Consider the following 14,884-nt stretch of genomic DNA (forward strand, 5'->3'; position numbering starts at 1 on the left):
AAATAATTGCTTCGTTTCATGTCCCGCAGTTTACTTTCCTCAAAAAACGTTGGCTGTCCAGTCCTGAAAAGTAATGCTTTTTTGTTTTACCTCTACTCTTTGCATGCCCCAAAGCCTTGTTTGGTCAAGCCAAAAAAATTCAGAATCAACGAAGACTTAATTTATGAACTGTGCATGTAGATTTATTAGGACTATATTATCACTATATATTTACGATAGATTCTGGCGAGATCAGATTATAAATCCATTTCTTGAGGGGTAGGGTGGAATTGACAGAATATATCCAGTATTACAGGGTGTTATGAATAAGGCTACATTCAGACGAGCGTTGGCAACCTCGGACGTGAAAAACTGTTTTTTCACGACCGAGGTGCACCAGTGCGGGACTAGAGTCTAAGGAGGGATGCGTGACGCGCAGTAAAATAGAATGTGTCCCATGTTTTTACGGACCGTTCACACGCTCCATTGAAACAGCGGTCGTGTAAACTGCCCCATTGAAATATATGAGTCCCCGAGACGGCCGTTGTTTTGACGGCCGTCATACGGATGTGATACACACTCGTCTGAATGAGCCCTAAATGTAAGATCACTAGTAATATATTAACTTTAGGGTCATTAGAAACTTATGGACCAATTGTATTATTAGGTATTTTGAGATCTGTTCCCAGTTTTGCATGACCTTGGGGCGTGCTCATATAAGGCAAACGAAGAATCTTAATGTTTCCAAGCATTTATGGCAGGAGACATAAAATGATGCAATCTTGGAGTCTTGTAGTATGTTTGATGCAGGATGTAGAGTTGTACCACATGGTCGTTGTGGGGTAGACCAGTTTTGGGAACATGAAACCGTGACCTCACATCTCTCTCACAACGGGTTTTGGTGAGAATATGTTGTTTTTTTTTTCCATGACATATAATTGGTAGAGTATAACGTATGGAATGACATGTTTTGTTTTTTTTGGGTGATCATAGGTGTAAACAGGGCAAAGATCAGCCAGTGAAAGAGCAAACGCTCGTTCAGCGGCTGATTGCATTTTTTTAATGCGTCAAATGCGCTATACCAAACCTCCATGAATTCAAGATTAACCTGGACATATAATAGACATTTGGCATTAAAGATGATGTTTTGTTATTTGATTGATATTATGTACCTGTCTTTATTTTGATATTTGATAAAGAAGAATGAAAAGTTCTGTAATATAAACATTTGCTTTCTGATGCATTACTGTATTGAAACACACACCATATATACACATGCACCACAGATATACATACATTAGGGTACTATTACATGTCCCAACATGGGCCATGTAAACGTGCGCCGATCAACAAGCCAGCTCGAGAAAGGTTCTGGTGTTAACCGAAACATTGCTCATCTTGTTCACTCTGTCGTGAATAAACCAACATCTCTCCATCTATATCAGGGGTCTCAAACTCGGCCGGGTAAGTGGGCCGGATATAGAAAAAATGGGAAGTTGACGGGCTGCATTACTTTCAAATTTGATACAATACAAAATTATTGTTAATCAATTAGTTATTTGAACTACTATAACACTATATTACTATAATAGTACTACATTACTATAATAATACTGCTAGGTTTAAAATTTGAGATTTCTCCACGTGCTTATTTCAACAATCCAGTTTTCCAGTTTAAGTGTCACTAAATGCAGTCCGGCGGCTCAGTTAGCAACGTTTGGTAGACACACATGTCAAGATTGGGCAGCCCCTTTTTAGATAGTGCCACAGTGCCCTCAGTGGATGCTGCCGCAGTGCCCTTGGTGGATGCTGCCGCAGTGCCCTCGGTGGATGCTGCCGCAGTGCCCTCGGTGGATGCTGCCGCAGTGCCCTCGGTGGATGCTGCCGCAGTGCCCTCGGTGGATGCTGCCGCAGTGCCCTCTGTGGATGCTGCCGCAGTGCCCTCTGTCGATGGTGCCGCAGTGCCATCTGTAGATAATTCAACACACCCCTAGATAATGCCACAGTGCCCTCTGTAGATAAGGCCACAGTGCCCTCTGTAGATAATGCAACACACCCCTAGATAATGCCACAGTGTCCTCTGTACATACTGCCACAGTGCCCTCTGTAGATGCTGCCACAGTGCCCTCTGTAGATGCTGCCACAGTGCCCTCTGTAGATGCTGCCACAGTGCCCTCTGTAGATGCTGCCACAGTGCCCTCTGTAGATGCTGCCACAGTGCCCTCTGTAGATGCTGCCACAGTGCCCTCTGTAGATGCTGCCACAGTGCCCTCTGTAGTTGCTGCCACAGTGCCCTCTGTAGTTGCTGCCACAGTGCCCTCTGTAGTTGCTGCCACAGTGCCCTCTGTAGTTGCTGCCACAGTGCCCTCTGTAGTTGCTGCCACAGTGCCCTCTGTAGTTGCTGCCACAGTGCCCTCTGTAGTTGCTGCCACAGTGCCCTCTGTAGTTGCTGCCACAGTGCCCTCTGTAGTTGCTGCCACAGTGCCCTCTGTAGTTGCTGCCACAGTGCCCTCTGTAGTTGCTGCCACAGTGCCCTCTGTAGTTGCTGCCACAGTGCCCTCTGTAGTTGCTGCCACAGTGCCCTCTGTAGTTGCTGCCACAGTGCCCTCTGTAGTTGCTGCCACAGTGCCCTCTGTAGTTGCTGCCACAGTGCCCTCTGTAGTTGCTGCCACAGTGCCCTCTGTAGTTGCTGCCACAGTGCCCTCTGTAGTTGCTGCCACAGTGCCCTCTGTAGTTGCTGCCACAGTGCCCTCTGTAGTTGCTGCCACAGTGCCCTCTGTAGTTGCTGCCACAGTGCCCTCTGTAGTTGCTGCCACAGTGCCCTCCGTAGATGCTGCCACAGTGCCCTCCGTAGATGCCGATACTAGCGCTCTGCCCGGGACTCCGCTCTGGGAAAGACCCTGACACACTGTCCATATATGGACAGCGATGTCAGGGAATTCCACAGAGACCCGGAGCAGAGCCGATACTAGCGCTCTGCATGGGACTCCGGCTCTGGGGAAGCCCCGGAAATCGCTGTTCATACGTGGACAGCGATGTCAGGGAATTCCAGAGTCTCGGAGCAGAGCCGATACAAGCGGCTCTGTGTCCCGCGGGCCACAGATGACAGCCCCAGGGGCCGAATGCGGCCCGCGGGCCGCGTGCTTGAGACCCCTGATCTATATTGTCCCGGTTCTGTTATTTGCTCTACATTTTTGCTGTTCATTACCAAGGAGTTAATTCATCCTTTCACAGGGAACGTGCACATGGCCTGTGTGCAGTGCTGTGTTTGTCCTCTATTTACCTTTATATATATATATATATATATTAGTCCAAACACATATATATAGTCCAAGCACATATATATAGTCCAAGCACATATATATAGTCCAAGCACATTGAACACAGCACTCCAACAGATCCAGAAAATCAGGCCATGTGCTTGTCACCAGGGGAAGAATCAATTCCCCACTTTAGATAGAGAAAAACATAGAGCACAGTAACGGCACCAGGACTTCAAGGTAGATGAAAACAGGGTGAATTTTTGAAATATATTGAGAAGTATATGTCTATATATTTTATTGGAAATGTACAATTGATAGTTTTATTGCTGATTAATGTATGCTCCTCCTATTTATACTTGGCACTATGTTCAGTTTGTGATAGCGTCAGAAAGGTTCCTGGTGAACCGAAACATCGCTGTTACTGTGTTCTATGTTTTTCTCTGTGTGTGTGTGTATGTATATATATATATATAATTTTTTTCCATTTAATGTTGATGATTATGGCTAACAGTTAATAAAAACCCAAAATTTAGTCTCTCAGAAAATTTGAATATTATATAAGCCCAATTTAAAAAATGATTTTTAATAGCGAAATGTTGTCCCACTGAAAAGTATGTCCAGTATATGCCCTCAATACTTGGTCGGGGCTCATTTTGCATGAATTACTGCATCAATGCAGCGTGGCATGGAGGAGATCAGCCTGTGGCACTGCTGTGGTGTTATGGAAGCCCAGGTTTCTTTGATAGCAGCCTTCAGCTCGTCTGCATTGTTGGGTCTGGTGTCTCATCTTCCTCTTGTAAATACCCTATAGATTCTCTATGAGGTTTAGATCAGGCGAGTTTGCTGGCCAATCAAGCGCAGTGATACAGCGGCTATTAAACCAGGTATTGGTACTTTTGGCAGTGAGGACAGGTGCCAAGTCCTGCTGGAAAATGAAATCAGCATCTCCATAAAGCTTGTCAGCAGAGGGACGCATGAAGTGCTCTACAATTTCCTTCTAGACGCTGCGCTGACTCGGACTTGCTATAACACCGTGTGAAGGGTCAGTTGAAACAACAGCCGTGTAAATGGCCCCATTGAATTACATAGGTCCGTGTGACGGCCGTTGTTTTAACCCCTTCCCGACATATGACATACAGTTACGTCATAGCTGGGTAGGAGAAGTGTGGAGCGGGCTCACGGAATGAACTTGCTCCATACGATGCTGGTTTCGGCTGTATGTTACAGCCGACACTTCAGAGTAAATAGCGGCTTCGCGCTCGAGCGTGATCCCGCTAGTTTAAGTCGTTAAATGCCGCGGTTAATACCGACCGCAGCATTTAAATCGTTAGAAAGGGGGAGACGGCCCCCTCTGACAGCTCATCGCACCCCCCCTGCAACTTAATCGTGGGGGGGCGATGGTTGCTATGGCTGCCTGGGGGCCTAATGAAGACCCCAAGGTCCGACATCTTTGTACACCTATTAAGCATTAGTATTGCAGTATATCTAACGATCGCTGGTTGAAGTCCCCTAGGGGGACTTAAAAAAAAAAGTAAAAATTTGTTTAATAAGTTTTTGTTTGTATAAAAAAAAAAAAAAATATTTAAATTTAAAAAAAAACACCTTTTCCCATTTTCCCCCTAGAGTATAGTAAAAAATTCAATAATTCAATAAATAAACATAATTGGTATCGCCGCGTCCGTAAAAGTCTGAACTATTACAATATATCATCATTTAACCCGCTCGGTGAACGCCGTAAAAAAAAAATTGTAAACAGCAGAATGTCTGTTTTTTGGTCACCTAATCTCCCACAAAAAATGAAATAAAAAGTGATCAAACCGTCGCATGTACACCAAAATGGTATTGTTAAAAACTACAGCTTATTCCGCAAAAAATAAGCCCTCATACCACTTAATCGACGGAAAAATAAAAAAGTTATGGCTCTCGGAATTTGGCGACACAAAATAAATTTTCTTTTTTACACTTAGGTTTTTACTTGTAAAAGTAGTAAATTATAGAAAAAAACTATATATATTTGGTATCGCCATAATCGTATTCACCCGCAAAATAAAGTTAACATGTTGTTTTAATTGCACAGTGAATTCCATAAAAACGAAGCGCAAAAACCATGGAGGAATCGCTGTTTTTTTTTTTCATTTTCTACCCCACAAATAATTTTTTCCCCGTTTCCTAGTTTATTATACGGCAAAATAAATGATGCTGCGAAAAACTAAACCTCGTCCCGCAAAAATCAAGCCCTCATAGTACTATATCGATGGAAAAATAAAGACGTTATGGCTTCTGGAATGTGGGGAGGAAAAAACTAAAATGAAAATCTGAACGTTGTTTACGACGGGAAGGGGTTAAAGGCCATCACACGGACGTAATCAATGTTCGCCTGAATAAGGCTCATTTGGCATATTCGTATGTATATTAAAGGGGTATTCCGGAACTAAAAAATTACATTTATTTAAATAAAACAATGAAAAAGATATAACTTTCCAATGTACTTACGTTTCATCAGATGGCTGTAGCGTCGTATATCCTCCTCCGTCGCCGTCCCCTTAGCAATGCAAAATCTGCACTTCCTGTGCAGACCCGTCCATTTGGTCTTCTGCCTTGCTTCCGGTTTCCGGCTTTCACACTGTACGGTTACGTCAAAAATGACGTAACCGTACCACGTGCTTCTTTATTGAATTAGAGCATGCGTGGTGAACACACTCCACCGCGCATGCTCTGTGAAATTATGTGGCTGCGTCTTCAGCGGCCGTGTATATTACACTGCGCATGCGCAAGGTTGAAGGTGTGTAGCGGTGTGTATACGAAGTTGCAGGAATAACGGCCGTTTCGGCCGTCTTCCCGACAGGTGCAGGAGCTGTGACAGCTGCTGTCTCGTACAGCAGCTGCCGCAGCTCCTACAGCGGGGACCGATCGCTGTGTCCCCGCTGTCTAACCCCTTAAAAGCCGCGTTCTATAGAGATCGCGGGTTTTTAGGGGTTAAGTTACCATCGCCGGCCTGCTACACGATAGCGGCCGGCGATGGTTACTATGGCAACCGGACACCAAACAAAGGCGTCCGGCTATGCCATAGACGGAAGCCTAGTGGGTCCTGACAAAGTCAGGACCCACTATGCTTGCTGTCAGTGAATAGCTGACAGTTCTAATACACTGCACTACGGATGTAGTGCAGTGTATTAGAATAGCGATCAGGGCCTCCTGCCCTCAAGTCCCCTAGTGGGACAAAGTAATAAAGTAAAAAAAAAAGTTAAAAAAGATGTGTAAAAATAAGAAATTAAAAGTTAAAAAAATCCCCCTTTTTTTCCCTTATCAGTCCTTTTTTATTAATAAAAATATATAAATAAACGATACATAATTGGTATCGCCGCGTCCGTAACGGCCTGAACTACAAAATTATTTTGTTATTTATCCCGCGCGGTGAACGCCGTAAAAGAAAATAATAATATACCGTACCAAAATCACAATTGTTTGGTCACTTCACCTCCCAAAAAATGTATTAAAAATAGATCAAAAAGTTGCATTTACCGAAAAATGGTCCTGATCGAAACTACAGTTCGTTACGCAAAAAATAAGTCCTCGCACGGCTTTATTGATGGAAAAATTATAAAGTTCTGGCTCTTAGAATAAGGTAACAAAAAGTGAATGATTTTTTACAAAACGTATTTTATTGTGCAAACGCCATAAGACATAAAAAAACTATAAACATCTGGTGTCACCGTAAGGCCGAGTTTACACGAGCGTGTGCGTTTTGTGCAAGCAAAAAGCGCGGCGTTTTGCGTGCGCAAAAAGCACTTAACAGCTCCGTGTGTCAGCCCTTTATGATGCGCGGCTGCGTGCTTTTCGCGCAGCCGCCATCATTATGACACTCCGTTTGGATGTTTGTAAACAGAAAAGAACGTGGTGCTTTTCTGTTTTCATTCATCCTTTACAGTGCTGTTGCGTGAATCACGCGCGTCCCACGGAATTGCTTCCGTGCGACATGCGTGGTTTTCACACACCCATTGACTTCAATGGGTGCGTGATGCGCGAACAGCGCACAAATATAGGACGTCGTGCGTTTCACGCAGCGGACATACGCTGCGTGAAAATCACGTACCTGTCTGCACGGCCCCATAGAGTAACATAGGTCCCTGCGACGCGCGTTGCAAAAACGTATAATACGCTCGTGTAAATGAGCCCTAATCGTATCGCCCCATAGAATAAAGTGAATATGTCATTTATAGCGCACGGTGAACGCTGTAACAAAAATAGAATTAAAAAACAATAGAATTGCTGTTTTTTAGTCACCGCGCCACTTAAAAATAGAATAAAAACTGATCAAAAAGCTGCATGCACCCCAAGAAAACTACAATGTATTCCTCAAGTGGTCTAGTTTCCAAAATGGGATCACCTTTTGGGGGTTTCCACTATTTTGGTACCACAAGACCTATTCAAACCGGACATGGTGCCTAATAAAAAGGCGGCCTCAAAATCCACTAGGTCCTCCTTTGCTTCTGAGGCCGGTGCTTCAGTCCATTACCGCCCGAGGGCCACATGTGGGATATTTCTACTGCAGAATCTGGACAATAAGTATTGAGTTGCGTTTCTCTGGTAAAACATTTTGTGCATAAACTTTCTAAATGCTGTTGTGAATACTTTGAGGGGTCTAGTTTCTAAAATGTCGTGTTTCATAGGGGTGTCTAATATATAGGCCCCTCAAAGCCACTTCAGAACTTAACTGGAAGCCCAAAAAAAATAATTAGGCAATACTTCGCTTCTATACGAACTAGTTAGCGATTCACAGTGTGATGAAGTAAGGGGAAGCAGCGCTTATACGAGCGGTGCACCCCCTTCAAACAGCCGATGACTTTTCAGTTCACAGGTAGCAGAGTTACATGATGGGGAATTTGTTTTCCTGTTGTGTAACTCTGCTACCTGTCAATGGAAAAATCAGCTGCCAGAGTGAAAAATGTTTCCACACAGAGGAGTACCGCAAAGAAACACCTGGGAATCAGACATGATGGACTAACATTTTTCCCTGTGGTGGATGACTTTTCAGTTGACAGGTAGCAGAGTTACATGAAGGGGAATTATTTTTCATCGATGGCTAGTTAGGAGCGCTGCTTCCCTTTAGTTTTTTCTTGCTCACTGTGAATCTCCGACACAGGATGCAGCGGCGATCCACAGGTATTGCTCCTTTTATCCCAATTCACATGTTAGAATTCAATTTTTTTTATTTTATATATATATATATATATATATATATATATAAAATACAGTATTTAAAACTAAGACTGTATAAACAGTTAATATACATTTAGAAAACTTATAATTATAAAGACCAAACTTTACGTATCATCATATAGGGTCAGTGTTGTTTAAAAACGCAGATATCCAGTGATTTCAGCTTGTGCTAGCAGTAATAGAATGAGAGCACCAAAATGAAGACTGAGATTGCAGAAGTTAGTAGAGCTGGGTGTAGTAGGCGGAGCAAGTGCACTGCTGCATGCACATTGCATGCTGGGACTAGAGCAGTGCATGCAGGGAGGAGAAACACAGGAAGAGAAGAGGAATGAACTTACTGAGCAAAACAAACCTCTCCAGGTAAACAATAGGGAGTAATGTTACTAAAACCATTTATTATCAAGAAAAAGCTAGACAGAGTGCACTAATATATTAATAGAGGAACATTGCATTGATTTAAAAAAAAAAATAAAGTATTGGAAAACCCCTTTAAATGTAGGCTGTGACCGATGCCTAACCATGTCATACATCACCCATAGGCTCCTAGGTTAAAAAAAAAGTATATGCCTATTCGGTCTTTTGTTGACTGTTATTCCAGTTCCAATAAACGGTATACTGACATATACCAACCCAAACAAGACCAGGACGACACTCTTTTGGCCTCCGTTAGTCTAATGGAGCCCTATGAACGCATTTCGCATGTACGTCGGAATCTTTCCCTCGTACATGCGTGGGAAAGATTGGGCAGAAGACAAAATTATAATGTGCAATGGACGTTATGCTGACAATACAGTTTGGTGCTCATTAGTGATTGCAGTCAAGGACTGATGACTTTTATATATTATTCTCTGAGGGGAGAATACCGAGCCGACATGCCGTTTTACCGCAAATTGCAAAGTATTTAAATTAATGGCTGCATGTTGTTGCAGGTAAACACCGGTTGGTCTCTTTTTGGGTCTTTTTGAATTTCATGACCCCTTAAAGGGTCTGTAGTTCATGCAGTCATTTTTGTGTACTGGAAAGCTGAAACTTTAAATAACTCCTAAAGAATTTTGTGTGCATTTTGCCGATACACCGTGCAACATTTTGAGTGAGTACCTGGGAAAGAAAGGGCTTTTTTTCTGGTATCAAGATGTAACATAGAAGTATAGTGATCTACCAGGACGGAATTACTTCTGATTTCTACCAGTACAGAATTACTTCTGATTTCTACCAGTACAGAATTACTTCTGATCTCTACCAGTACAGAATTACTTCTGATTTCTACCAGGACGGAATTACTTCTGATTTCTACCAGTACAGAATTACTTCTGATTTCTACCAGTACAGAATTACTTCTGATCTCTACCAGTACAGAATTACTTCTGATTTCTACCGGTACAGAATTACTTCTGATTTCTACCGGTACAGAATTACTTTTGATTTCTACCGGTACAGAATTACTTCTGATTTCTACTGGTACAGAATTACTGCTGATTTCTACCGGTACAGAATTACTTCTGATTTCTACCAGTACAGAATTACTTCTGATTTCTACCAGTACAGAATTACTTCTGATTTCTACCAGTACAGAATTACTTCTGATTTCTACCAGTACAGAATTACTTCTGATTTCTACCGGTACAGAATTACTTCTGATTTCTACCGGTACAGAATTACTGCTGATTTCTACCAGTACAGAATTACTTCTGATTTCTACCAGTACAGAATTACTTCTGATTTCTACCAGTACAGAATTACTTCTGATTTCTACCGGTACAGAATTACTTCTGATTTCTACCGGTACAGAATTACTGCTGATTTCTACCAGTACAGAATTACTGCTGATTTCTACCAGTACAGAATTACTTCTGATTTCTACCAGTACAGAATTACTTCTGATTTCATTCTCAGATGTGCTTTTTACCGTAAAGCTCCCAGAAGTACAGCAATACCGTATTTATATTATCTGCTGATACAATAGCTAAAATTTATACTTTACAACCACAAAATAAATCCTGTATTATTGCAGGAAATAGGTGAAACTTATGACACAAGCCCAAATCTTTATTTTATTTTTTTTATATTTTTTTAAGTTATGCCCCATCTCATTTTGAATGGAAATAGATCCAAATTGCTCTAACGACTTAAGTTAATTATGGCCGGACAGTGAATTAACTGACAAAATATCCTGCATTATACTAATGGTGTGATTCTCAGTGGTCACATTAATTTTCTCAAAGGTTCCATGCACATTCTTGCTTAATTAAAATAACCTTCAGTGATATTTACGTGAGGCTAGGAAGAAGACTTGCACTACATATCAGTTTGATCCGTTTGTGTGCTGGTGTGACCTCACTTAGCAGTAAGTGTTTCTGACTTAAGCCGACTTCAAGGAAATTCTGCAAAAATGACATTTCTATTTTAAACCGCAACAATTTCAGATGAATGAGTTCCGCAAAAACGGCACCTTTAATTACTGATATCTGCCTTATTTTATGACTGGCAGGGGGATTTTATATGTGTATTTATAGGCACATTATCAGTGTCTGCTGTGATGATCTATTGTTCTTTTTTTCACGTAATAAATGTACTATAAACCAGAAAACATGTTTTTCGTTTTCAGTAGTTTCAAAAGGGTAAATAGACATTAGTCTCGACAATTTAACTGCTTTAAAGGGAGGGATTCACTGGATATTAAAATTTATGTTTTCATGCATCAGTGAGTGTATGTGTGTATATGTATATATATATATATATATATATATATATATATATATATATATATAATTTGTATTTTTAATAATGTTGTCCCCAAATGCAAATTGCAATATATTTGTAGAGATTAAAATTGAGAAAATATGGTCTCCCTGGATTTTTAACTCTTACACGGGTTCCACTGATGCCGTACCATCAACTTCCTAGGTTTATTCTTGTGTATTCTCATATTTCCACCATCGTGTGTGTCTATTGTGTGCATGAGAAGCTGTACAGTTTTTTTGGTTGTCATTTTCATTTCTTGATGGCATCAAAATAATACAAATATACTTTGGATAAGTGCATGTCTACAATGGCAGTATATTTCTAACAAAAATAAACTTTAGTATATATGTGATCAGTGTACTATCAAAGGACCATGTCCATCTCATAACCTTACGTTTTATTTGTGTATATATATATATATATATAGATATATATATAGATAGATATATTTGTGTGTATGTATGTGTGTGTATATATATATATATATAAAATAAACAGTCTCTAGAGTGCTATTTTATGAGTCGATGTCAAACAGTCTTTTGTAATACATTTATTAGTTAGATTACTTCGCTACTATCTGGTAAGTTATGTAACATATTTAATGCACCCTGAAAAAATATCTACGGAAGAAGTATCAAAAGTGCCATATACAGGGCTACCCTGTGAGTTTTTCTTACTACAGAAAGAGGTGCTGTGGATACAGCCGCACTGAAATACTCTCTTTAGAGAGAATCGGCAAGAAAATGCTTGTTTGTATAAACCTAACATTGAGGTAGAATGTGTAAAATGTCACAACTAGGCTCCTGGTGTCCCATCCTGGTTACAGTCCTCTTGACCCTGTCATCCTTTATATAGTGGTGAATAGAGCTCAGTACATATGATAATTTAGCTTACTAATGGTTATTTAATATACAGGGTGGGCCATTTATATGGATACACCTAAATAAAATGGGAATGGTTGGTGATATTAACTTCCTGTTTGTGGCACATTAGTATATGGGAGGGGGGAAACTTTTCAAGCTGGGTGTTGACCATGGTGGCCATTTTGAAGTCGGCCATTTTGTATCCAACTTTAGTTTTTTCAATGGGAAGAGGGTCATGTGACTCATCAAACTTATCGAGAATTTCACAAGAAAAACAATGGTGTGCTTGGTTTTAACGTTACTTTATTCTTTCATGGGTTATTTACAAGTTTCTGACCACTTATAAAATGTGTTCAAAGTGCTGCCCATTGTGTTGGATTGTCAATGCAACCCTCTTCTCCCACTCTTCACACACTGATAGCAACACCGCAGAAGAAATGCTTGCACAGGCTTCCAGTATCCGTAGTTTCAGTTGCTGCACATCTCGTATCTTCACAGCATAGACAATTGCCTTCAGATGACTCCAAAGATAAAAGTCTAAGGGGGTCAGATTGGGAGACCTAGGGGGCCATTCAACTGGCCCACGACGACCAATCCACTTTCCAGGAAACTGTTCATCTAGGAATGCTCGGACCTGACACCCTTAATGTGGTGGTGCACCATCTTGCTGGGAAAAACTCAGGGAACGTGCCAGCTTCAGTGCATAAAGAGGGAAACACATCATTATGTAGCAATTTCAGATATCCCGTTGCCTTGATGTTTCCATTGATGAAGAATGGCCATACCATCAATTTTTGTGTTCCAACAGTCTTGGAGGGATCTATCCAATGTGGGTTAGTGTCAGACCAATAGCGGTGGTTTTGTTTGTTAACTTCACCATTCACATAAAAGTTTTCCTCATCACTGAAAAAAAAATTCTGTGTAAACTGAGGGTCCTGTTCCAATTTTTGTTTTGCCCATTCTGCAAATTCAGTGCGCCGATCTGGGTCATCCTCGTTGAGATGCTGCAGCAGCTGGAGTTTGTAAGGGTGCCATTTGTGAGTAGCTAATATCCGCCGAATGGATGTTCGACTGATGCCACTCTCCAGTGACATGCGGCGAGTGCTATGCTGTGGGCTCTTGCTGAATGAAGCTAGGATAGCCACTGATGTTTCTTCATTAGTGACAGTTTTCATGCGTCCACATTTGGGCAAATCCAACACTGAACCAGTTTCACGAAACTTGGCAAGCAGTTTGCAAACTGTATCATGGGAGATGGGTGGTCTCGTAGGGTGTCTTGCATTGAAATCTGTTGCAATGACCCGGGTACTGCGTTCACCAGACATCAACACAATTTCTATCCGCTCCTCACGTGCTAACCTCTGCGACATGTCAATGGCTGTAAACAAAGAGAAGCTTGTAAATAACTCATGAAAGAATAAGGTAACGTTAAAACCAAGCACACCATTGTTTTTCTTGTGAAATTCTCGATAAGTTTGATGTGTAACATGACCCTCTTCCCATTGAAAAAACTAAAGTTGAATACAAATTGGCCGACTTCAAAATGGCCGCCATGGTCAACACCCAGCTTGAAAAGTTTCCCCCCTCCCATATACTAATGTGCCACAAACAGGAAGTTAATATCACCAACCATTCCCATTTTATTTAGGTGTATCCATATAAATGGCCCACCCTGTAGTTTTGTCTTCCATTAGCATGTTTATAAGTATGTACTTAGGTTTGACTTTCATACATAAGATATTTTATATATTCTTCTATTGTTAGTGGTTGGTTCTTTTTGTTTTTTCCTCAATTGAAATAATTATTCTTTTACATTTGCCAGGTATCTGCATTAAAGAATCGACTGAGAAAGGTGTCCACAACAACCGGAGATGGGGTGGCAGGAGCTTTCTTGAAAGCCCAAGCCTCTTTATTTGGCAGCTACAGAAGTGCACTCAAAATTGAGCCAGTAAGTGGAGTATTTTTCTAAAATTGGAAATCAAGTCGGAATGAAAGACTTGTGAGAAGATCCCATTAATGAAGTGTGTGGTCTCGATCCACCACTGCTTTTCAGAACAGAGGGGCCCCTTAGAGTGCTTAAACCTCTTTGGTACTTCTCAAAGATTTATTTTAACTGGAAACTGTCGCAGTTTGAGTAGAATGTTGTGTCACATTTTCAGGAAATTAGTGGTGACCTGAGATCACGGACATCACCAATGTCACCTTCTCACATATATCTTTGACATATTAGAAGATTCTTTTATGTCTCAGTTTACATGAAACTTCTGCTACAGTAGGTATTCTATGTTGTCTATGCCTTCCGTGGTTTTCTTGAGTTGCATTCAGTTATTGAGTGGATATGCCCCAGTGCTAGCCCACAGAAGCTGGTATAGTTACCCATCTTCTACAGTTGAATGAATAACTGGAAATTCTGAAGCAACTTAGATTATGGACCCAATATCTTCTAATATCGAATACCAAGTCAAGGTCTTAAACCAAAAACGGGCTTATTTTTGACCATCTACATACTTTCCAAACTTTATAATCCTGCGGTGCTGGGCATCCATAAGAGTTTTTATCCCCACATTATTATTTTATTTTTTTAAATCTGTCATATGTAGATGGGTATGAGGAATGGCGTGGGGATTGCTGCCAAACGGCCTTTTCCCTTCCCTGCTGTCCGCACAATACAATACAGCTTTGAGCTGAACAATCATTAGAGACAGACTGGTTACCATGGATACAGTGCCTAATAACGAAAGGCTTTGAAATTAAGTTGCCAACATATTATCTCCATAGCAACCAGTCTGTCAGATTACTCCGGTCTTCCTCTACAGA

The 14,884-nt window shown here is 41.1% G+C and overlaps 1 protein-coding gene across 5 annotated transcripts in view; it reads left to right on the forward strand.

Moving 5' to 3' along the window:
• DENND1A (DENN domain containing 1A) overlaps nt 1-14,884 on the forward strand; it is a 582,084-nt gene that overhangs the window by 398,775 nt on the left and 168,425 nt on the right. For all 5 annotated transcript variants that reach the window (XM_075835514.1, XM_075835510.1, XM_075835512.1 and 2 more), the window contains exon 13: nt 13,890-14,015. In XM_075835514.1, the coding sequence (XP_075691629.1) occupies nt 13,890-14,015 (126 nt within the window). The remainder of the gene's footprint in view (nt 1-13,889; nt 14,016-14,884) is intronic.

This window comes from Rhinoderma darwinii, chromosome 8, assembly GCF_050947455.1.
Source record: "Rhinoderma darwinii isolate aRhiDar2 chromosome 8, aRhiDar2.hap1, whole genome shotgun sequence".
Classification (NCBI taxonomy): Eukaryota; Metazoa; Chordata; class Amphibia; order Anura; family Rhinodermatidae; genus Rhinoderma; species Rhinoderma darwinii.